We start from the raw sequence: 25,906 nt of genomic DNA, 5'->3' as shown, positions 1-25,906 counted from the left end.
TCTGTGTGTGTGTGTGTGTGTTTGCCTCTTTATGCTTGATTTTGCGTGTGTGTGCGCATCTTGGATTCCTCTCTGGGGAAATATGTCTTTCAGTATTTTTTATAGTATTTATACATTTTCATTCTCTCTATCTCCGTGTATATCGGTGTACTGTAGCTTTCTAGGCTATTAGGCTGCTGACTGTTGTATACAGTACAGTGCTGTTGGCGGGCCAGAGATAAGCTGGGGGATTGCTTTGCTGCTGCCGCTTTGTTGGAGCTGTGATGATGTGCTTCTGTCAGCCTCCTGAGGTGTTTCTGTTGTTGCATGCGTACATACATCTTTATATAAGAGAAATATGAAGATTTTGTCAAGTCCGTGGGGCGCTTATGCTTTCCTTTGAATCCCTTTAGGCTTTTTAACTGTTACTCAGAAAATAAGTTAATTAAACACTTTGGCCTTTTATAAACTTTACCTTGATAATTTAAAATGTGCAGCTCTGCAGCCATGAATGTTTTATCTAGAACTAGAGCTGTTACGAGACAGCAGCAGGAGGCTAGACACCACCAGTTTGAAGCTCTGAGTGACTCTTTAAGTGGACTCACAAACCTCATTAAAAATGTCACAGTTTGCTTTTTGTTATAAAAGTTGTTCACTGGTTTTTATGTGGTGACTCTACAATGAGAATAGACCCAGCTCAGGGGACTTAAAAAGTAGAAAAAAAACCCAATTTTTTATTTTTTGCTGATATTTTCTTGCACATAATTGTTTGTTTGTTGTATATGTTCACTTGTATGTACTAATATTGGGTGTAAACTGCCGTTGGAAACGTTTAATGAAAATCCAAAATATGGAGAATAGGGAGAAGATATTTTCCCATCCTTATTCTTGTTTCTCCTCGTTAAAGGCCACCTCACAATTCCTTGATTTCTATTTTGCAGATGACTTGTTTGTTAAAGTGTTACATTATTACAAATGGTGTTTTTTGCCAGACAGTGCTGGGCAAAGTAATCACTGCACTTGCCAGAGAGGTGCAGTGATTTATTGAAACTTTTGGCAACATACATAGAAAAATGGTATACAAGTGAACAGTTTTTGATTGATTGATTGATTGATTGCTCATACTTTATTCATCCCGAGGGAAATTGGGTTAAGGCTGCCAGCCGTGCCAGCGACATCTTACCCTTCCGACCATACATACATTACACAAACATCACATGGGGAAGACAGGTCAGTTCAGTTTCAGCGAGAAAATAATTCATGCTGATCCATGAAGGATAGCGTTCCATTGTGTGTTTTTCTATCCAGGTTTTTATTTGCTTTTATTGCATTTGTAACCCTTATTGGTTAAATATACTGTTTGTTTGTTTGTTTATTTGTGTACACAGGAACAAGAATAACTTAATGTTTTTAGCTTAATTGGCTGACATTTTTGTATTATTCTTGTGATTTCTTATTGGCCTTGTTTATTTAATGCAGGCCAGGTGAACCCTTTTCGGGTATGAAAAAGGATGGCGAGCCAATGAGCGGCTAGGAGCAGGACTCATTCCGCAATCGAAGCTTCCACTGGTTGGGTAGGAAGCTATCAAAGACGACGCTCTGTCCCCATTTTCCAAATATACTGATTTTCACACTCATACACACCATTCCCCCGTTTATGGACAATAGCGCTTGGACATCTCTCATGGACATTCAGATAAAACTCATGGACTTCAGTGTGGATCAGTGTTTTTGATGTCAACATGTGTTGTTTATGGGGAACTGTTTTCTATATTGCTTGGTATAAGCCGGAAGAATTTGCTTAGTAGTTTTGTGCACCCTCACTGGGTTTTTGGTTAATTGAATAGCTGCAGCAGGAGTGATTATTTAAGTTTTCCTTTTCTTTTCTTGTTACTTTTCTTTGGGGTTCGGTTAAATACATGGTACCTGCAAAAGCATTTTGTGTTGTGTGTGTTTATTAATTACTGCCATCAGCTCCTGTAGCATTCCTAAATCTTCTGATTAATAATAACCATAATACTTCACTGATTAATAATAACCATAATACTTCACTCAATACCTAGCCTGTATTGATTCATTGGCGCTTCATCAGTGTTACACATTGGAAGTGTGTTTGGGATCATTGTCACTCAGCTGATGGTACTTTTTTGTGTTCATAGGCTCTAGTGTTTAAGCTTTTTTAGCTACAAGCTTATTTTGTGAAAGGCATTTCTGTAAAAATGGTCAGGTACAAGGACTGGACTGGAAATCAATGAAAAAAGCAGCCAATGTCCAAAGAAAAACAAAGAAATACCTTTAAAAAACAACCTGGTGAACTATTGCTCCAGAGAATAAAATGCACATGCTTACAGTATGTGAACAGGTATGTGTGCGTACCAGCAGTCCACTTGGATAACTTTACTCCTCTTATTTGTGAACTTGTACCTGCCTGTGATTCTCAGCAGCTGTTCTCCCTACGGTACCTTTGTTTGGAACCACAAGAAGCTCCTTCATCAATACCTGTCTCACTCTGTCTAGACGTTCAGACACTTGCTGGAAGTTCTCTCTATAATTACAGTCTAGCGGTATTTTCTAAAACCTCCCCCTAAAGAGCCATTGCCACGAGTTTATTTGAGCTCTGTTGGGCCTTTGGACATGCTGAATATGTTCCTGTGTAATTTATTTTCAACCTCTTTTATTTGTCTTGGCTCTCTCCCCGTCTCTCCCTCCTTCTAGCCTCAGTCTATTAGTCTCTGTGTTTGTTATGTGTGGTGGCAGTGAAATAACACTGTTAATTTGCTTTTGCTGAGGTGAAAAAACAATCCATCTTACACCCACCTTCTGGGGAAAAAAAAAGAAAAACGATTCAGTGCTCTGACTTTAGCGTGTTCTGCCGTTCTTTGCTGAGGGAACTGGATTAGTTGACGTTAATAGGCTCAGAAGCGCCGCTTCAGGCTCTGCTGGGATGACTTTAGCGAGTTAGCAAGCTACAGTAGTGCAAAGAAACAATAAACTCTATCTGAAGAGGAAGTCGGAGTAGAACAGGCAATGGTGAGAGAAGGGGAGTTTATCATTTTGACAGAACAGTAAGAAGATTTCTGAGAAAGAAAAATGTGGTTTTAAGTGCACATGAAAGGAAGTATATATGCATACTCTAAGAGAGTGCATACTCTGTGGACGTGTTGTTGTCTTTCAAGCAGACTATATTGTTATACTCATATCGCATTCAAAATTGAGATTCATTGTGTTTGCATGGTTGCGTTGTTCAAAACAAGACATGGAACAGCTGCCAGTGTCAAAGCTCACCACAGAAGATGCCAAGCTCTGTAATATGAGTTTTTCACCACAGCGTGTCCTTTGGACATGTCTCAGTATCTTTTCATCTTTGTGAATGCTCCTTCTCTCTTTCTCTGTCTGCTGCAGCCCTGTCCGTGTTGCGGTCAAGCGAAGAGCAGACTCCAATTCCACAGAATAAGTTCATGGGCGACATTGAGGAGCTGGCTGCTAGCTATGAACGCAAACTCATCGAGGTGAGTGTTGTACTCATTCATACTGCTACAGAGAGAAGGATCTGTTTTTAAAGCTTGTTTATAATAAAATCCAGGAAGTTTCCAGGTTCCCTCCAGTTCATCACATGAGTGACATACTGTAAATGTTAGTTCCTCATGTTTGAGACATTGCATTGCTCCCAGTTTTCACACTTCAAGACAATTATTGTGCTAACAAGAGAGATAAAATAACAAATTGTATCTCTGGGTTTAGTTCCAGAGCAGTTCCCTGTGTTTTCTACCACATTACTAAATACGGATTAATTCTAGCTAAACTGCCATTTCAATTTGTGTTTATCTAATAGTTAGCAAGGGGCGACTCCTGTGGTTGTGAAAAGTAGTCAGATTTATTGAGGTCTATGAGAAAATAATCACTCGATTTGTGACCTCAGTTAACATTTTCTGCTAAGCTTTTGCTCGACCACTAGTTTCACATGTTCAGTTTTTTCCATTGCTTCAGGCCTTTAAGGATCTATAAAACTCCGTGTGAGGAACCTGGGAGTGGTCTGCACAGCACTTTTTGCGTTTGATAAATGGATCCATGCGGTTGTTAAAACAAGCTTCTTTGGTCTGTTTCAGAGGGCACCCATGCCCTCAGTTTGTCTCGACTGTTGCGTCTTTATTCAGTCTGTCACTGCTTGGCCGACTGCAGCTGCTCAGCTGGCTCAGCTCAACTGGCTTAACACATAACATGCGAGCAAGACCAGATACCACTCGTGTTGGCTTCCTTAGATCTGCTTCCTGCTGAGTTTTAGAATTGATTTGAAGATTTTCTTGTTTGTTTTTAAGCCATTACATGGGTTGGCACTTGTTTACGTCTCTGATCTTTTAACTTTGCTCACTCCCACTAGATCAATGAGGTCTGCTGAGCAGATGCTCCTAGCTGTCCCAAGGTCCTGATTAAAACATAAAGGAGATCAGGCCTTTGCAGTGGACCAAACTGCACCTTCACATCAGGACCTTTCCAAAATTAGTCATTTCTGAAACTCGTATGAGCATTATTTGGCTTTTAAAGCAGACTGAATACTGATTTCTGTTTACTGCTGTTGGATTCCCCCCCCCCATTTTTGTCAGAAGGTTGGTTCTTTCTTTCTTGTTAAAGCACATAATGAGGGCGTTATACTGTGAGAGTCCAAAAATGTACATATAGAGAAGTAAAATAAAAATAAGACTTTTGAGAATTTTGCAAAAGAGTAGTAATAAATAATATGTACACTAAATCTTCAGTTACTTGCTGGCCCTCAGTGACTTAAACGCGTCCACATTCTGGACAATGATGCTTCCAGCCTTGTCAGGGCTCGCAAAATCGCTAGCCTGACGTCCCGGGGCTAGCGATTTTTCCAGTCGGGCTACCAAAATCTATCTCTGCCCTGCCCGTCGGGCTATCATAGGAAGGAAAATATATGTCTATGCTTTTGCATTCTTTCGCCAATGTAGCTGAGTAATTATGTCATTGGCATCGATGAGCCACTGTCAATATGTGACATATTGAAATCGCATTTGAATTTGCGCTTGTGTTTTGCTTTCGCTTTCATTTTGCGATCGTGCGAAAGGTGTGTAGAGAGCAGCAGCACTGATTGGTGAGTGACGATTAATTGCGCACCAATTCCTCTGACATCGTCTTATCACTCATTAGCTTACTATTCAAACGCGACAAGTGAAATCTCTCGCAGCAAGCTTAAACATGTGAGAGGTTGAGTGCGCAAATAATTGCTGACCGTTATGTAAGTACGTGTGTAAAAGCAGCAGGATTTACGCTGGTATTTTAGTTCTGCTGAGCCAAATAAGACAGGTCAGGGTGAAGAAGTGACAGCCCAAGAAAAGCTTACCACAAAATGGAAAAGTTATGACAAACCAGACTATGAGGCAAAAAGAAAGCGCCACTTTTTTGGTTTCATGGACAAAAGAATTTCTGTGGCTGGAATATGACAAGCTAAATAACATGATGTTCTGACAGGTGTGTTGTGAGTTTCATTTGATTTCTGAGTCGACAAGCGCCTTTGTTACTGGGACCAGTAATTTTAAGAAAGACCCCATCAGAACCCATGAGAAATGCAAGAAATGCATTATTGCCCAGTCTGCAGTATCTTTCCCAGAACAAACAGCAATTGCAAAAAACATACTACAAATAAACCAAGCACAACAAGAACTCCTGAAAAAGCTGTTTAGAACAGCGTGCTATATTACAAAGAGTGAACTACCATTGGCAAAATTTAGCAGTCTTTGCAAACTTCAAAAAGCAAATGGCCTCGATCTTGGTTCCACTTGCCTCTTACCCGTGACTTCAGTGGAAATTTCAAATTCAGGATCTGACACAGACTGATTCATGTTCTACACAGTTCTTACAAGTTCATAGAAATTTCTGTTCAATTAGAACCAAGTATTTGAGTTGACGATTGTAATTTTTATACAGTTGTTGTGATTTTTATTTTAACAATTTTTTTGATTACTTTTTGTTTCCATTACAATATTTTACTTAAATGTATAATATTGTAATGGAAACAAAAATTAATCAAAAGAAATTGCTTTCTTTTTTATTCGGGCTACTTAAATTAATTTTGGGCTACCAAAAACTGAAGAATGCCTGCACGAAGGGCTACCAGAGAGTAGATGGGAGTTACAACCACAGACTAGTAGAAGATCTCCAGCATCTTGCTGCACACATTAAAGGATCTGAGCTTCCTTAGAAAGTAGAGTTTACTCATCCCCTTCTTGTACGGAGCATTGCTGTTGGTCCTCCAGTCCATTCTGCCATTCATCGCAGTGACCAGCTTTCTGTACTTGAACTCCTGCCCACCCTTAGTGCAGACAACCACTGCAGGGTCATCAAAGAACTTCTACTGGTGGTAACCCAGTATTACTAACCACCACCACCCAGACATACAGACTGAGGTTGATCAGTTTTGTTGTTATATTATTTCATATTCTTTTGTTTGTCGAACAATTTGCACTTAAATGTGCTTCTACATAAACTTCACATCACTTCTGACTTCCCTACAGTATATTATTGCATTTAGTAAATGATGATGGTCCTGTTTAGACTAAAGTAGTTGATAAAGTGGGGAAGGTTTTAGGGTTTTTCCCCACACAGGCTTTGCAGTACGCTGTTTGTTCAGTCTTGTATTGGTAGGATTAGGTAACCAGTTCCACCCATCTTCAAAAAAATGACCATGACTGGCACGCTGTAGTACAGACACTGTAATGTGCTGTGACTGTGGCTATGTCTGTCTTTGAAATGAAGCTTTTAAAATTCCAACCACATAAACCTTGTTGCGCCTCAATTCAAAGAAGTTGATTTTTCACTCTGAGTTTTATTCCGTTTATTTTACTCGGAAGGATAAACACGACGTTCCCGTCTGCTTTTCACTCTCAGGATCATCTGCCGGTGCCCGAGTTTCAGAAAGCTTCTGTTTGCTTTAAACGAACAGGGGAAGTCACAGCTTCTACCTCACAATACAAAGTGTTCACTTACTGTATATATTATCAAAGTAAATGAGGTCATGATGTGCGTTAATACCTGCATTCAGAGCTTTTAGTTTTGGGGAAAAATGTCCCCAGGCTACTCCATCTAAATAAAGTAGAGAAATTGGACTTTCTGCATTTGCATTGATTTAAAACCCATAACAGTGCCAACAGAGCTTTTCCTTGAGCAGGTTCTTTACAGAAACATCAATTGAGGATCTCAGGAAGCTCTATAATAATAGGACATAAGGCATAACTCTGCCTGCTGTGTGAGTAATGATGAGAGCTGTGTCCAGTTTACTGTTAGATTGACCAATATGACAACACTCCCAGTAAGAGTGTATTCTAATGGGTAGTGACACGTGTGAGGGTGTCTGCATGAATAATTCATCTGAGGTTTTATATTTTTTTAATAAGAAATAATTCAGTTTGTGTTTCCCCAAACTGTGTCCTCACTTATTTATGCACATGCATGTATGGTGCATTTTTAATGATGTTTACTTATTTATTTGTTCATTTACCGTGCTGTCAGTGTCATTTGGGCCTTTACAGCAAGCCCGGAGGACAGTGTGGAGCACAATCACCCTGCAGACTCTGTCCTTCATCCAACTTGGTATAAATTATCCTGTCGTGCAGGATGCAGGTATTTTCCTCGTCCCTGTTTGGTAATAAGTTGCAGAGTAGGGATCTTGTAAAAATGTGGGTGTGAGTGCTCTGGTGAGGCTAATGCTTGCTCTTTAGATAACAGCAAACCACAGAGGACAATGGAACAAGAAAGACTTGCAGCTAACAGGAGATACAGAATGTTCTTATTATTGTTCATCACCAGTGCTGTCAGCTGTCTCCCTTAATAGGACTTACCATAATATTCAGTGCAGTGGGATATTAGTGTGAAATAGAGACGGGCAAAGCAGAAAAATGGCTTTTTATGGAAAACTGTGTGTGTGTTTTCATGAATGCAAATAGCAGGGTTGTGATGTATGGGCTGAACTGGTCCCAGTTCAGTGTCTTTGAAAAGAAGAAAAATGGCACAATTTTTTATAAATTTTTATTTAAATAAGAAACTTGAGCCATGACAAAATAGTTAACTTATTCTTATTCAACATATTGCCAACAAGAAAAGTCCAGCAGTCACTGGAGTGCTGTGATTGCTGGTTTGGGTTAAGCTAGGTGGAGTAAGATGGCAGAGTCGGTCCAATCTTGCACCAACATTCTGCCTTTTCTGTGCACAATGAAGACAGCGACATGCAGAGTGATTATTGGAATTGTCACAGGACACGAGCATCCTGTCTGGGCTTCATGTGGCGACTAGGGATGGGTATCGTTTAGGTTTTATCCAATACCAGTACCAAACCGGTACTTTTGAAACGGTGCCGGTGCTCGAACCGGTGCTTAAAGAATGGAGAACACACACTTTGTCCAAAAACCTCTTATGTTTAGCTGTTTTTTTGTAAAAAGATAACAATGTTAGCCTTTTCTGCAGCTATAGGGCATATATGGTATCACTCTGGGCTGGAAGCAGTGCTTAAACAACGGGAAAAAAACACAAACTGTCCAAAAATCTCTCATGTTTAACTGTTTTCCACTTTTTCTTTGGTCATTTTAGCCTTTTTGTCCAGGGTGAAGTTAGTATCTGCCATCAAACAAGAAGACAGCTGCATGTAACTACGACGGTGTTTGCTAGTTCACCTTACATGCATTAATGTAATAACATGGTTAGCCTACTCAACGTAAATTACACACGAACAACATTAAGCTACTCACACAGAGAAGAACGGCTGCTGCTGCCATCATCATCCGTCATCATTTCTGCTACACTGGCAAGGAGGGGGCCAGGACTCTCCTCTTCGGGTTTTTGGGGGATGTTGCTGCATTTCTCGGCTTTAACAAAATGCTATACGTCCAAATCCAAATCCAAAGTGTATGACATCTCAGGAATTAAAGCACCGAAATGTGCGCTGCTTTTCGGTCTGGTTACTACCGTTTATGTCAGAATACCGGTACCCATCCCTAGTGGCGACTAATTGATTGTCAGGCACAGCATCAATCACACAGGAACGACAGTTGAAGCAAACACACACATAAAAAATCCAAACTCTGTATGCATTGCACGTGACACGGTATCAGCTTACTTTTAGTGCTGATCATGCTAGCATGCTATAGCTGATAAGGAATCCTCTAATAAATTCAAGGTGAAGTTTGCAGCCTACAGTGTTTGTTCTGGGAGAACAAATACAGATGAATAGAGTGACTGGTCGCAGGAAATCTCAAAAGGTGCCTGGGCCTTTGCAACCCTAATCTCACCTTAACTTAGATTTAGTGTATAGCAAGTGTGATGTCACCCGCTGGTTTGTTAAGCTGTGTCTTTGCATTTTGAAGCCGAATGTGATGAGTGAGGTGTGGATCTGATTGTAAAAACACACACTTCAGCAATTCCAAAAGAGGCAATGAGGCTATCCTGGATAATCCACTTTTCTGCCTCCTAGCATGGCCAGAAATTACAAAACGCACTTAATGTTATATTCAATAAACTTCAAAATGGAGACTGAGCCCATAAACTCATCAGGAAGTTGTTTGCTGTATTCACAGACAAATGGAGATGAGGGTCGGTTTCCCAATAAACTCAAATGATACAAAAAGCAACAACTGGGCTCATGGCTGGTGAACAATAAAAATAATTGAATTTATTTTTATTAAAATAATCTGTTTTAATAAAAAGATAGAGTAAAGGCACTTCCATATTGACCATACTTTCCAGTCCTGACAGCTCAGTCCATCTTTTAGCAGTCTGTGATAAATGCACCGCTCACACGAGCTGAAACTGCAGTGCAGCTTCTCCTGATATAAGAATTTGACATTTTGTGATTTACACGAGCAGCTGTCAACACTCCTGATTCGACTGTCTCCGCTCGGTGACTGAGACAAAATCTGACCAGCCAAGTTATTGATTTTTGAAAATGTCACATCAAGCCTTGTTTGATACATAAAGGCCTCACTGAGACAAATAAATACTGGACGGGGCTCAACCTTCATTAACCTGTGAAACACGCCCGTGTCTCTGACCTATTTGAGTTTTAATTTAATGATGCAAATGCCTCGTATTGACTTTAACTTTGCACTCAGAACTCGACGCTCGTTTCCTTTTCATGTTGCCTTTGAAGCTGTGCACAAGGTAAACCTCTACAAATGAAAGTAATTTAGTGGTTGCTCAACAGGGTAGCTTTTTCCTGACATGCAGGTAATGATGGCCTGTGAGTTTGGTTTTGGGCTTGGCGTCTTTTACCAGAACCAAGCATGTGATGTCTTGTAAAGGCATGAAGGGCAATGAAGCCTCATATGGCCATTCCACTGAAACTGCTGATTGCACCATTCAAGGCAGCAAATATGATTGGCTGGTTGCTGATGACTCCAAAGAAGAAGTATTTCTTTCTGCTGCTACAAAAATCCATTTGTTATAGTTTCAGTGAGCTCACTTTAGTTCAGTTTATCATTACAATAAAACCACTTTTATTAAATGTCTTTAAAGCTGCATTAGCTCTGATAAAGTTTTGATAAATTGGCAAATGGCTTCCACTGCAGATCAGACAGAAGAACATAATCACCGTAAAACCTTATTATGGCAGTTTCAATGGATCATTAAGTCATTTACACAGATATGGAGCCATACTGGCATTCATTTGGACTTTTGTTTCTGAATTTTAGTTTCTACCAACTCTGCTTGTAAAGCCTAAGCAGGTAGTATACAGTGGGTTTATCAGACTTCCTCTGGAAGCACCTGCCTTCTGGGGCTACAAATGAACATACTGACAGTTGGTGGACCATTAAATCAAACAATGAGCTACAAGAGTCAAGGCTGTGAAGAGAAATACACCGACAGCAGCCTGATATACTCTGTTGTTACTGATTCTATTAGTATGATCAAAAACATCCACGATGATGCCCACAGGAAACAAAAATCTTACCAGATGTAAACTTTGCAGATCTCTCCTTAAGGTAGTTTTCTTGAACACCTCTGAACTTCCTCCCAGCGTGGCTGCTAGTTTGAGATTGATCCCTGCAAGACGCATTCGTAGATTTAGAATATGCACCTTGCAATTTTACCAGCTTTTATAGACCGAGCCGGATTTATCTGTGAAATAGGCAAAAGTTTCTGCAGTAATTTGAAGGTGTTGCATTCAGGCCCAGACCACCGTCAGGAATGTTAATGCACTGTGTTGGACACTCAACGCAGAGTCCTGCTGTAACATCCTGAGGTGCCTGAGGGGCAACATCTGTCAGGAAATGACCTCAACTGTGGTGTGTGCCATTATGTGTCAGCACACACATTGAATAGGGAGTTGTAGTTGTTTTTATTAACCACCCAAACACAAATATACACGATATACACAGTTTGTGGGGCAGCTGGTCTGTTGGTCGTTCTTAGTTATGCTGTTGCTGGTCCATGAGCCAGGTGTTAAACTAGAGACAGGTGTGTAGGGACAGAAGATGATCACGGTTTGTGTTATCAATAATGGGATGCCACTCTGTGTTCTTGGTTGCCATGGTTAAATGGTAAGTTTCCATGTACTAATTTTTCACATTTTATATGGTCTTGCATGATGAATATGAATATAAACAAGAAAAGTGTCTTCAATAATTATGTAATGTAGGTCACAAATCTGGAAATTCTTTGATATGGTTGCGTTTGCCTGTCTGCTCTTTGACTAACAGCTAGCTGTGCGTGTGCTTTCTCTGCCCGTCTGCCTATCCCATCTCTGTTTTAAAATCATCTCTTTAAATCATCTGTTTAAAATGTTTTTGGTTTTACTCATTCAACCTATAACCAAACTGTCTCAGTGAGTAAGAAGCCTTTGTTTTTGGTGCCACAATCTGTTTTCTCTCATTCTTCACTTATTTCCTTTCATTCTTCGCTGTGTCAATCAGAGGGTGATGCTGGCGTGTTCGTGTGTGCTTGCATTTGCCAACTGCGTGAATTCCTATCATAAATCTTCATGAATGTCTGATCAAAGCTGGTTTAAAAAAAGCTATCAGTGCGCAAGCACGTCACCGTATCCCAGTGGATCTGTTTCTGAGTGAAATAAACAAAAAGGACATGAAAGACAGACAGATGCAGAGAGATGAAAACGAGGGGGGAGCAAGTGCAGCAACTCCAGGGAATAAAGACATAACCATTTTAATTTGCATCTTTATGGCATTGTACTTCTCTTTGTCTGTGAATAATAAAAAAACAACAACAACAACAACAAAAATGCTTTGCATAATGCAGTAAAGATTTCCACTGAGGTTTCTGAGAAACACCCAAACTGCATGACACCGATCTGTGAGTGCTGGGCGATAAGGAAAAGGTGGGCAGGCGATGATGTAACACATCGTCTTATCAGCACATGCAGGCTGTTGGTGGCAGGCTGAAGGTGTACAGTACAGAAACACCTCTATGAACTTATCAGGCTTCCAGTCATGCACTCACCAGGATGTGACTGTTCGTTTTTAATTATATTTTTTATCAATTGTAAAGCTGATCCGACAGAGCACTTTGCAAAAGTCTCGAGCCAGCTTTCATGTCCTTGTATTTTGCTTCCAAAGAAGCAGACTTTCTTGTAATATCTTTAAATGGCCTTGAGCAAACAGTGCAATCATACCTTTAGATGAATAAGCAAATAATACCAGAGGTAACAGTTTGACAGGCATAAAATAGTATTTTTGCAGCAATGAGGTGATTCCCAAAGAACCAGTGGCTGAAAATTTAGAATAAAATGGTTTGGGACTCCAACTTCAGCCAGGGGTGTTGGCCAATCTGTCAAAATTGCAAAACTGCAGAGAAAATCACCATTTTTAAAAATTGTTTTTGATCCTATGCAATACTATCTCCCAATGCAGTCCAAGCATACCTGGGTAGAAAAACATGCTATCAGTCATGGATTGGCTTCCTCCAGAGCCCAACCTTAACATTACTGGAACAGTGCGGGAATTATCTTGACAGGGAAGAAGCCTGGAAAACTATTCTTGCAGCCTATCCTTACTGAAATGACCAGAAAGATGCCCAGGAGTTCAGGCTGTGTTGAAAAATACATGTGGTCACACCAAATACTGACTCAAGTTTGTTAGAATTCCAAAAACCTTGCTGAATCTTTGCCTTTCATACTAGGTTTTAATATTTTTGCACATTTCAATAAATCACTGCAACCATTTCCCATTTTCCTAGCAAACTATAAAGAAATGAAGAGAGACTTGGGGCTTTTGCACAGTACTTTAGCTCACTTAAAGTTAACTTGACTCAGCCATTCAGGATGTTTTTATTGAACATTTTGCACAAAATGTCCTCCTATTAAAAAAATAAATAAAGGGAAAGAGTTTTAAAGAAAAACTTTTCCTTAGTTATGATTTTAAAAAGGGAGAGTTTAAAGGCTACTTCTCTTTAGGCAATTCAGATTTATACCTGGAAACCTCTAAGCCAGTAGATGTTCAAATACTCCTTTGAGTAAAATCAGTTCTTTGTGTTTCTGAAAACCAATTTGGATCTTTTTAAGAACCTCTTAACGTCGCCTACGAATAGGCTGAAGTCTCATTTTAAAAAAGTGGAACCGGTGGGCGCAACAACAGACTGCTGCGTCTCTTTTTATCATATGAAGATGCTCTTTTTATAACGTTCCCACCTGTCACCTGACAACCCAGCCCAGTGATGATCCTTTTCATGAGAACAGCCACATCTAACTCTGCAATATGTACATAGTGTCCTGCAGTTTCATTCATAAGGCAAAAGCATTATTACTGCATCCATACGTTTAATGTTTCAAGAATAACTTTTGGTAATTTCTTAAAATCTTGAAATCAGAGAACTGATGAGAATCTTGCGGTCAAAGGTCAAGGTCACTGTGACTTCATAAAACACCTTGTTAGCCACAACCACTGAATTTGTACGCTAATGATAAGAAGTCTTTCCCCAGATTAAATTTTAAAAAGGGCACTTTTCAAATGTCACTTTAATTAAATCCAACAAGTGCTGCTGAAGCAGATCATATATGTAGAGATTTCTTTTTTCATTTCATTTAAATATCCCATATTTAGGCATATAATTGCACGTTATAGTCAGAGATTTAACTACTTATGTTTTTAGAGGCTTTAAAAAAAAAAACATGAAATTATTTGTTTTGTTAACAAAATGTTTTTGATAAAAATCCAAAACAGGCACTTTAATTTTGGTAACCATTAATCAAACTGGAAGGTGAGATTAATAATTATGTAGTAATTAGTCTTTGGAAACATTTAATATTTCTTTTGAGTTTGAAAGTAGTTTGAAAATTGCAAATTTTTAATTTAAACAGCCAATTTTTGTCCTCATTTTGAGAGCTTTGTACATCATACAGTAGTGCTGTAATCTAACTAGGCTAATCCTCAATACACTACAGATATTTTTCATCTTGTTTCAGTACGTAGTGTGTTGAGTATTTTCTATCTGCTGTACTGCATTGATAAGTAGAATGAGATTGCTGTTGCAGGGTAGAAAAGACATATAGGTCGAAACTTCCAGTGGGATCAGGGATTCTCCCTTTGATCCACGAGCTCATTAATTAACCATAAACAACATCAAGAACAAGTGCAACAATTACAAGCTACTGACTCAGAAGAGCGATATTAATAACCAGAAAAATGGGAACCAGCATGCTTCTATAATTCTCCTTGTCTTTGCTGTGTAATGCAAGTGAATGTGACCCTTGAGTAGCCCAGATATTGCATAATGCATTTTATTCTTTCTCAAATAATGCAGGTGAATCTGCTTTGAAGTGTTCAGACACGCTCTGAGCACAAAGCCTTTCAGAGCATTAAATTCTCTCTTTTATAGGAATTATGGATTTCTTTGTTCAGATTGGACTGGTAAGCTTTCTCATGTCTTCGATTGCATAACCTGCACTAATGATTTCAGTTACTATTTGTGGGCATTTTTATTCATCTTCAGATGAATCATTCAAGACGCGGCGTACCTCATGCGGGGCTTCAATATGCCAAAGTATATTAATGCTACGCAGCTCGTCTCTGTTACTATCGAACTCGGCTGATGATTCCTGGAGTCCTGAGCGTTGCTACTGTACTGAAGCTCTGCAGCACCAGAGTAAGATTTGAAAAGCCGGTTGAGCCAGACTCTAAAAGGGTTAACAGAATTTATTTAGCCAGTCTTATTATCTTTTCACCAAGGACAGGTTCCTCCAAGTTTCCATCTTTTTGCCTGCTAATCTTCACACAATGCTTTTTATATTAAAGACACTGGCAGATTTATCACCGAACTTCTTTGCAGTTTTTTTTAAACAACTGGATCATTTCAGTGGTTGACAACATTTATTTTGTTGCCTGAAAGTTACCAACTACCCACCTGGGTATTGCTTAGGTTTTATCCGATACCGGTGCCAAACCGGTGCTTAAAGAATGGAGAACACAAAATTGGTCCAAAAACCTCATGTTCAGCTGTTTTTTTGTAAAAAGATAACAATGTTAGCCTTTTCTGCAGCTATGGGGCATATATGGTATCACTCTTGGCTGGAAGCAGTGCTTAAACAATGGAAAAAACACAAACTTTTTCCAAAAACCTCTCATGTTTAACTGTTTTCCACTTTTTCTTTGGTCATTTTAGCCTTTTTGTCCAGGGTGAAGGGAGTATCTGCCATCAAACAAGAAGACAGCCGCATGTAACTACAACGGTGTTTGCTAGTTCACCTTACATGCATTAATGTAATAACGTGGTTAGCCTACTCAACATAAATTACACACGAACATTAAGCTACTCACGCAGAGAAGAACGGCTGCTGCTGCCATCATCATCCGTCATCATTTCTGCTACACTGGCAGGGCTAGGGGCCAGGACTCTCCTCTTCGGGTTTTTGGGGGATGTTGCAAACTCCGGGTCCGATAACAGGCACCACACCTGCAGTAGATGTGCTCGGTGTGAGGTCTCGCAGCAAGCTATCAAATACGGCACATTTCTCGGCTTTTAAAAAAAACTCTATGCGTCGCCAGGTGTTTCATCAGATTTGAGGTGTTACCTCCTTTGACAGTATCACAGTATCACCTTAAAGCACTTGTTGCAGGCTGCTGAGTTTGCTTATTTTGCTGTGAAGTACAGCCAGACTGTTGACTGCTTCGCCTTGGGCATTTTTAATCTGTAGCTCTGCTCTAAAAGAACGTACGTACCTGGACCCGCCTACTATCCTCGGAAACGTAAAATGATTGACTAGATTCTAAAGTGTATCACAGCTCAGGAAAAAAAAGCACCGAAATAAAGCACCGAAATAAAGCATCGAAATGTGCGCTGCTTTTCGGTCTGGTTACTACCGTTTATGTCAGAACTGGTGCCATCATGGCACCAGATACCGGTACCCATCCCTAATCACCTGCCACGTGAGAGGTGTTCTTAAACAGTGAAATAGGCTAAAACATCTCTAAAATCAGCACATTATGCCATGATTTAATCATACTGATGAGGATGATGATGTAAAAGTCTCAAAAACTCACAAAGCTTGTATCAAATATGAAACGCTTGGCTTTAACCTGGATTATCTTTATATTGAATTTTGACAAATATGCAAAAAACTAAAAAAGACTATTAAATGGAGAAAATACTTTTTCACCACACTGTACATAATATATGTCTCATTCTGCTGGTTTTACACCACACAGCAAACACAGATCAGCCCTTCAGATTCATGGAAGAACAGAAGTCCACAAATAAGAGAAAACATTTATTATGTGTTGCAATAATCTATAACTACCAGCCGAGTGTTCTTTTAATCCACAATCTTCATCCCGACAAACTCCTGTCAGTGTATATTAAAATGTTAAGTTTTGATGGTGAAAGTGACAACTTTTCCAATGTAAACCTAATCTTAATCCACCCAAATACTTCTGGCATGTGTAGGCCACGAGAACATTTACCAAGACAGGGCTTTCATTTCCTGAATGCTCATCCGCATGTGATGAAAACACCCCTAAAATTAAAGCTGACAGACTGTATTTTAACATTGTCATCACTGTAGCGTCTCAAAGTAATAATACTGCATAATCAAAAAACGTGTGATCCAAGTGCACAGGCAGCTCGCCGTGTGATGCCGCAGTGACAAAAACCCACGTCCGTACCACAGGACAGATTTAGCTTCTTTTTTTCCCCCCATAAACTTCTATTTCCAGCTTTTCTATCGGCCCATCTTCCGCTCTCATGAGCTCACACTTCTTAACGCATCTCTCCATCTCTATTTGTATGTTGTTGTTTTTTTTCCACCTCAGTTCAGAGTGGACAGCACAGCTTGTGATGTCTATATTTGTCCTCTCTCACACGCTTTCTTGCCCCCCTCCCTCATTTCTCAGCTGTGTCTCTTCCTCTTAAGGAGCAGCTGTGCTGAAGTGACTCAGAGATGCACATAGAGACCCAAGTTGCATTTATTAGATGTACAAAGAAGCCCAGTACTGGCCCTGTTATGGTTAAGGTCTCACCCAGGTTTAACGTTTAAATGAACCTTTGATGCCTTTTATTAGGTTTCCTATCTGCATGAACAGTTTATGTAATCTCACAGTCAAAGTCCTATTTTTAAAATGATTCAGACGCACTGGGAAGGAGACAAATGAACAAAAACAATGTCTGTTACTGATTCATAATATCTTTAACCACGTATGATTTCTGCATTGTTTGTTTGCTTGTATTGATGCAGTGTAGTTGCTAAATAACAAGGACACCGGTGCCACTTTGACTCATGCTCATCCCCTTTCTTTGTGTCTCCAGCTGCTCACTACCTTCCAATTTCCCGGAAAAGCAAAATAGTATGAACATTATCGTTTATGAAAGTGCTTTCTGTTATTTAAGAGGAAACAGTCGGGCTTGGCTTCGAACTAAGCACATACTAATGTGCGAACCTTAAAAAGTGGATAAATGTAACATGAAAAAAAGGGTGTTGTGTTCATAGACAACAGGTTCAGTTTGTGCTGCTGCACCTGCTTCTCTGTCTTCTGTAATCAGAGTATTCATGTCAAGTTGTCACTCCAATTAACAGGCCTCCACTTCACCAGAAACCCACTTAAAATCAAGTATTAAAAAGAAAGGAGAAGTCTGGGTGTACTCCATCACAGCACACCCTGCTGGCGTCCACAGACAGTCCTCTGATGATGGTTTTTAGGTCAGTATCAGACAGCAACTCCTAAAACAATTTTACTTATTGAATCCATAAATGGTATGCAAATAAAACCTCAACATCACCCACTGGTGAAGGCTAGAGTTTGACTTTTTGCCCATTGACATCCCTGTAATCACTATAATGTTGATCCGGACTATAATGACGATTTTGCCGACGTTAAACAAAATGTACTTGCTGTAAAAACTGAACAGCTGGTACCTCATAGCTTAATAGAGGGCTTGATATGACTCAGAAACTGAGGCACAACGCACGCTCATGTGGTAGTGAGTTGTTAGTCAGTATGTAGCCACACATTACCCTACACCCACACACCCACTATGCCTGTTTTACTCAGTGTTACGCATAAATATTGCCACCGTACCACAGCCTGTGACCTCCAAACCCTGATATCAGCTTTCCCTTTTGTTTCCTCTTGTCCTGATGAGCTTTTCCTCCTCTCCATCTAATTTTGCTCCACCCCATTTATAGTATGTGTAATTAAGGTTATGAGGTTTTGGGTCAGCTGTACCACTGCTTCCCCCCCGTCTGTTTTCTTCTTTTGGGGGTTTCAGCTCACCATGGCATTTCTTTGCCTTTTTTATTCAGGCCAGCTCAGCTTGGCGCAGCTCAGATCAGATCATAAACGGGAGGAGAGGAGAGGGAGAGGCGCACAGAGAGATTCTGTAGAGATGGGAGTGGAGAGAAGCAGAGAAGGATAAGGCGTTATCCTCCTCCATGAGATTGTTTGTCCTTGTGCGAGCGGGCCTTTGAGCACTCGAGCAGGGAGTCTTTACTGTATGGGGTCGACATCACTTGGGTGGCAGTTTTGCTGAAGTGAGGCAGTGCGTCTTACTAAACCAGCCCTGCATGCCTGATAGAGAGACTTCTGCTCTTCTGCAGTCCAGTTTTCAGTCACAGTCAGTCATTACCGTATTTTGGATATATCTGCATCGGATGAGGCATTTGAAGCTAAGATGAGATTGTTTTCGTTTTTTGAAGCTGTTGGCTATTTTTATGACATCCTTACATAAAATGTGACTGATTAATTTATTCAAATATTTGATGTGATTAGTTAGGTTGGTGAAGGCTCACGCAGTGCGATTAAAAATAAATGTTGCCTTGTATTTGCTATTAAGCCGTACACTTCAAATTCGCAGAGTCGCAAAGTTGGAATAAATGAAAGCAATTTGTCTTTCTTACATACACAATAACCAATAAAAGGTATTTGTTTTAATCACAGAGCTTTAGTATATTTGTCATTATTAATGGTAGAGGAAGAGAATCAGTTGAATCAGATTTTTCGTTTGTTTTATCCCACTTAAATGCTGCTAACGGTACAAATTATATCAGTTTCGTAGAAAATTAAAATAATAGACTCGTTCAGCCCAGAAAAACCACAGCGTGAGTTGCAGTTTAATTTCCACTTACGCATCCACAAATGCGTAAAAGTATGGTACTGTATACTGTTATACTGCAAGATTATAATTAGAGAAGGCATATTGTCCTTCAGAGTTTTTGCTAGATCATTTTTAATCTGATTAGCACAGCTTCCAGTAAATGCAACGAGCCATGAATGTGTTTATTCCTACATTAGTAAATCTAATTGCTTGCAAATGAAATTCTGCAAAATGAGCAATTAAACTTCGGCTTCGTGGCTAATTAAAAGCACCTTGTAAAGTAATGTTTCACGTTCACAGCTTGTCACTAAAATGCTTTGTGTGTGTCCTCGGCTCCCAAGGTATTGCCATAACCAACAGTGCAATAGCTTGAAACTGTCAGCAAGTATATGTCTGATATTGTTATCATGCACAATATTCAGAATTGTGGCCTATTCATCAAACCTAAGCCCCTTTAAGTCATCCTAGTTCGGAGCAAGGGAGTGCAGTTATCACATGTCCTACCTCCTCAGGCAGGCCATTGCAGCTCATTCTGGTCACTTTTGGTTCTCAGTTTTGATTATAGGATATCCTCTGGATGTCCCTACCTGAGCCATGACTTTAAGTTTTACAAAGCTCTACAACAGCTGCCTGTCAGGCTTCCATTTTTCAGACTTTTTGAGTTGTCAGGGCTTTTCCTTGTGTTTTATGGTTCCACACTGAAGGTTTTAGAGTTTGAAGCTGCTTGATGGAAATTGTCAGCTAGTCCATCAGCCTTGAGGCTAAGAAGGTACTAGGAGGAAAATAAAGGTGGAGAAAGAGGACATACACGTCATACACACAGATCCCTGCCACCTTCCTAACTCTGGAGGTGCCACCCACAATAGCTTTGACGCAAGAGACCTCTGATGCTGTCCTGGGGTATTTTGGGATGGATTCTATGGATTCTCACTCACACTGGGCAAGACTGGAAACGTTGGAGGGCTCTTTGTCAGGTCATGTTGTTGTACTGTGGTGAGGCGCATTGTCCTGTCCTCTTGTGTCTGCAGCAGTGTTTAGTTGGTTGTCTAACATCCACATGAATCCATGTCTGAGGTTTGCCAGAAGGACATTGTTTTAACCTGATTTTTTTAAGCCCGGGTCAGCCAAGGAAGAGTATGATCGACATATGCAACAGTGTTTTTATTGCTGTTCTTTGTGTATTGTCTAGCAGTACACTGTCTGCAAGGATTAAATTGCATCATATCCCTATTTGCTTATTACTGTTTGGCATGTTACCACACCGTATGTATATACTTTCCTTTTAAACCATTTATGGCATCAAATTAAACTCTAAAGCTAACTTCTGGTGAAGTACAGATTTTTTTGTTTATTGTGTGATGAAATTTCAGCCACTAATTAGCTGCTACCCAGTAGATATTTATTGGCTGCTGCAACACTGAAGTGAGGCTTTGGGTGGCCTTGTCTAGAGAAAGGTCAGCTAAAGAATGTGATAATGCCCACTGAGTAATGCCCATTGCATGTGAGGTCCAGATATGAGTGAATGAACGCTGAAACTTAGTTGTGCATTTTAATGAAGCGTTAATAACACAGAGGAGATGACCTTGCCTGGTGAAACAAATTGGCAATGCTAGCACGTAGCTACTGCTTAATGCAGTCCCGTGTTTGGCGTGTAAAATTGCAATTCACATTTTCACATGCACACTTGGATACTCTATACTACATACACTACTGTACACACGCACACATCTACAGCCAGAGAAAAACTTATTAGCTCACTCTCACTGAGAATTAATTGGGTTTCCTCACGCTTAAAATTAATTCCCTCCTTTATAATGTCCTATTTAAGAGTCATGGCAGCTAAATAAATAGAGGTGATGAATGGCTTGCATGGCAGTCAAAGGTGTTAAGCATACATGTGCGGGGTCCCTTACTCTTCCGTGTCTGACCTGGGCTTACCAAATCAAATTGAAGTTCAAAGTGTGCGTTTGTGTTTCTCATTCGTACAAATCATGTCGCATCTTCATCTGGTCTCATCACAAATGTCTGGGCTCGGGAGAGAGATGGAAACTTTAAGGGTTGGGGGATTAATTTTTGAGCCACTGTCAGTTATGTTTTATGTTTAAAGATTAGCATCAGCTGTTTTTATTGCTTTGCAGCACTGTCTGATCCAGTGATTTATACTGCCTCGCTTATTTAGAGACATTTTTATATTGACTGAGAGCACTGGTATACCTGCTTAAACAAAAAGCGTCAAGGCAGAGTATAGACCGAGCTCAAACAGAATTCTGAAGAAAAATAAATCTGTGTCATGTGTGGCTGTGTGCAGGCAGGACTGGAATGGTGGACCCAAAGTGCAGACTCTTGGAGACAAAAAAGGTGCACTTGAAAACCGCTTTAATGGTGAACCAGACCAAAAACTAAACTGAAAAAAATACAAAAAACTAACCAGGCTGGCAAACAGAACACACAGTACAGAATGAGGGTAGATCGCGACACGGACAGAGGAAAACACAGGGCTTAAATACACAGAGGGAGCAATCAGTGAATGAGAGACAGAAGGGAAACACAGCTGGGGCAAATCAGGGCTTAACGAGGCAAGGGAAGCAAAACCTGATACATTAACCCGGACTTCAAAGTAAAACAGGAAACATAACACAGAGATGCGGACTTGACAAGGGGATACAGCAACTAAGGAACACAGACAGAAGCCAAAAGACTAAAACTCTAACATAAACCACACAGAGAACCTAAACTCAGAACAACCCTACAAACCATTAGATATAATTAACCCAATCAAAGGACCCCTAAACACAAAACCACTGGGTTGACGACCCAGCCCCCCTAACAGTCTGCTGTTTTTCACAGGTAAATTAAAAAGAGATATATAATATATTTTTACAACTATGTAGATAACGGTCGTTGTGACTGTAGAGTTGCATACAGTACTTATTTGTTGCATCACACTGGATGAAATCTGCAGTACTGATAATATCTCTGAAATTATACATTAGTTTGTAATGCCAGACCAAAATCATTCAACGTGGAATACCTGAAGACAAAAACAAAACCTGGCACAAAGCTTGAGGAAATCAGAGTTTCACCAGTTTATTCCTTTTTTTCTGGCACGAGTGGCCATATTTGGATGAGAAGTGAGAATACAAATTTATGAGCTAACGCTAGCAAGCTACATCTGTAGACTACACTGGCACACACACCACCTAATGCTAATGAGTGCTAAGTAATAGCAAAACTGAAACACAAACTTTGGCGACGTCAACACGATAACTTATCAAAACAAACCGTGGAGTGGCTTCATTTTTTCCTGGACGTGTGCATTTGTTGTTCATGTTTCCCTTTTTACATTTGAAGTCTACAAATGTGCTGAGATTGTACATATAACACAAAATGAATTGTGTCTACTTTGTTTAGTTGTCTTTCTCAATCTAATAGTAGTCTAAAACATGACTTTATTTGTTTACCTGAAAATAACAAAGCTGTGACAGAAGTGAACAGCAGTATCACCTAAAAGAGCATTTTAACATCTCCACCTACGTTGGCAAAATGATCTTTTCCTGCTCACGGTTTATACCAAATACACGGCAGGCATAATGACTCAGAGTGTGGTTCGGTGCGCCACGGCCTTACTGAGATGAATACAGCAATTGACAATCAAGACAAAACCCATTATCACTATTGAATACTTAAGACTAGCTTATTCTGCATGAACTTCTTCTTTTTCATTTATTTATTTGTATCTGTTTTAATTATATTTCCTGATTTCATCACAATGGCTTTGAAATTTCATTCTTTTGTCCAGTTGAATGCATTCAGATTTCAAGGAGATTTGTTATTTGTTCTTGTGGCAGAACTTGTCTCTGCTCCACTGCAGCTTTGCTGTCTTTGCTGTTGTCTTGTGGTTGTCAAGGCAACTGAAAAGTCAATTTGAAACTATTTTGAAACATTCAATAATTGTTGACAAATTACATATATATATATATATATATATATATGTATATATATATGTATATATAGAACGCGTCAGTTGTTCCCTGACAGACAGCACTGTTGTCTCTGGCAGTGATAGTCACTGGTAAAACAAGCTTTTTTTCACTGATTGTAAGCCAGCTGTCTCCTTATTGGTTCTCTCTTACAAATGCAAGGTTTAAACAGCAAGTAGGTTGGGCTTGTGAGCTCATGCTCAGTTTCTCAGATCAAATTGGTGATATCCACTCTCATGACCTTAAAGAGCACGAAAGATGTGCCGTAACAGTACATCTACTATATTGTATTGAGGAAGAGAAATCATAATACTGCCCCTTTAATTTCAATCATTGTTAACAAACCAATAAAGTGACAAACTCAAGTTTAAATGGCAGATGCTTGTAAAAGTGGACTGCAACCTCAGTAGGGCTGGGTATTGTCACTGATTTCTAGAATTCAAAAGGTCCTGAATCTATTCGATCCATGATTCGATTTGAATCTGGTAAATTTTGCCTCAGACAGTCAGAAATATTATAACTCAGATCAGTACATTTACATATTTTTGTATCTATAAAAAGGAAGCTGACACTTTCCAGACTTTATCAAAGGTGTGAGCATCACAGCAGATGCCTTTGTGTCAAAGTAGCTGAAGATAAAACACAGAAAAACATGAAGGTGATTTTCCTGGCCTGGGATTTTATAAAAATAATCTGCAGTACATCAAAAACGAAAGAAAACCATTAATCAACTTATGAACATTACCTCTGAAGTTACAGCGGTTTTATTACAGACACAGCGTTTTGCATTTTGTTTAATTTTAAAAAGTTTAAATTTGTTCAGAAGCCTATTGAAAGGCAGAAATGAGGTTTTATTTTCGGAAGTAAGTAAAAGGAAAAAAAAAACAGCGGCCGACAGCGCTGTAAACAATGGTAGACTTGTGCGTAACAAGCAAGCGAATGATGTAGAAAACAGATTTGGGGGATAGATGGGAAACTGTTCTTGAAGTACACTGAGAAAGAGAGAGAGAGCTGTGCATGAAGTGTGATTTTATCTGGTGGAAGCAAAACAGCAAAAGTCAGAGGGAATTCATGACGATGTTTATGTGAAGCTTAGTTTGGATCTTCTTTTGCTGCTGGTTTGGTCAATATTGTTTGGAGAGAGATAAAACTAACAGCTTTAGAATCAGCGCAAAAAGGGCGTAAACACAAAGCGCGGACCCGCCAAAACATCAGAATCAGCGAGCTGTCGGCTTTCAGCCCCGACCGTGTCCGTGCCGTCGGGTAAGAAAGGCGACATCTCACTGATTCTGATCCGCGGGTCCGCGCTTTGTGTTTACGTCTTTGTGCAGAAGCCGTGTTCCTGCTCTCATTTACTGTTTTAAATGTTTGGTGGTTGTCAAAGTTTTGTGACGTTTCACCTGAGATTCTGGAATTTTGGGCAAAATACATTTATATAAAAAAATCGATTCAGGATTTTAATGAATCGATATCACGTTATCCAAGCCAGAATCGATTTTAATCGATGAATCGATTATTAAAACCCACCCCTAAACCTCAGTCGATTTCACCTAGTGGAAGAAAAACTTAAATGAGAAACAGAGTTGTTGTCCTCACAGCCAGCAAAGACCGCAGCCAGCCAGCATCAGAACTACTGTGTAAATGTTTTTCAGTGCCACACATACTCTATAAATAAAGCTGCAATATTTCATTTTTCTTGGTTAAAAACATTTTCTGGCTACTTTCACTGTCACCTTTGTTTGAAATGAGCCTTTCCTGTTGCTCTTTTTACTGTTTTCCTTTGGTAATATTGCAGTTTTTATATACCTTGCCTGGTACGAGAACACAAATCGACTTTGACATAAAACTATTTTGTAAAATATTCAGGGAACCACAGATTTAATATTGTCGTCAACACTCTTGTCTTTATTACTCGCAGTGTGTGGCTTCTAAATGCGATGGGATAAAGTTAATGTATGAAGGTCAACACAGGAGCAACACTGATGCTCAGCTCACCTGTCAGCCGGCAACGGCGGTCCTTCCAAGTGGCTGTGACAGCAGGTGTCCTCCATACAGCACAGTGTGTGTCACAGCTGTCAGTCTCCTGACAGAGACCTGTCCACAGCGTCCAGCCTGGTTAGGCAGACAGGCTGGGGAACACACACACAGACACACTGGATTTGCATGAACACACACACGCGCACACACGGAATAACATTGTGTCAAGGTTAGTTAGAGCTCATGACATTTGAATAACAGGCAGGAAGGAGAACACATAGGATGGCAACTAATTTCACCTCCCCTCCCTCCATCATTCCTATCTCTGTTGGAAATTGTCCTGCTGTCCTTATCCATTATGTCTTAACTGGAGTGTGTTTGCCTTTTGTGTGATTTTCATATAAACTGACAATTAATTTTTTGTTTTCTGACTC

At 39.8% G+C, this 25,906-nt stretch overlaps 1 protein-coding gene and 1 long non-coding RNA gene across 3 annotated transcripts in view; both read left to right on the top strand.

Moving 5' to 3' along the window:
• Window positions 1–25,906, top strand: part of snx29 (sorting nexin 29) — a 146,150-nt gene that overhangs the window by 77,129 nt on the left and 43,115 nt on the right. For both annotated transcript variants that reach the window (XM_085171253.1, XM_085171254.1), the window contains exon 15: window positions 3,382–3,488. In XM_085171253.1, the coding sequence (XP_085027379.1) occupies window positions 3,382–3,488 (107 nt within the window). The remainder of the gene's footprint in view (window positions 1–3,381; window positions 3,489–25,906) is intronic.
• LOC146513053 (uncharacterized) lies at window positions 3,496–22,300 on the top strand. Its single transcript, XR_014875830.1, has 2 exons — window positions 3,496–5,199; window positions 5,250–22,300. It is a non-coding gene; the product is annotated as an uncharacterized LOC146513053 (long non-coding RNA).

The sequence above is a fragment of the Neolamprologus multifasciatus genome, chromosome 8 (genome assembly GCF_963576455.1).
Source record: "Neolamprologus multifasciatus chromosome 8, fNeoMul1.2, whole genome shotgun sequence".
NCBI lineage: Eukaryota > Metazoa > Chordata > Actinopteri > Cichliformes > Cichlidae > Neolamprologus > Neolamprologus multifasciatus.
The sequence above is the reverse complement of the archived record's forward strand: the minus strand, read 5'-3'. Positions and strand labels throughout refer to the sequence as shown.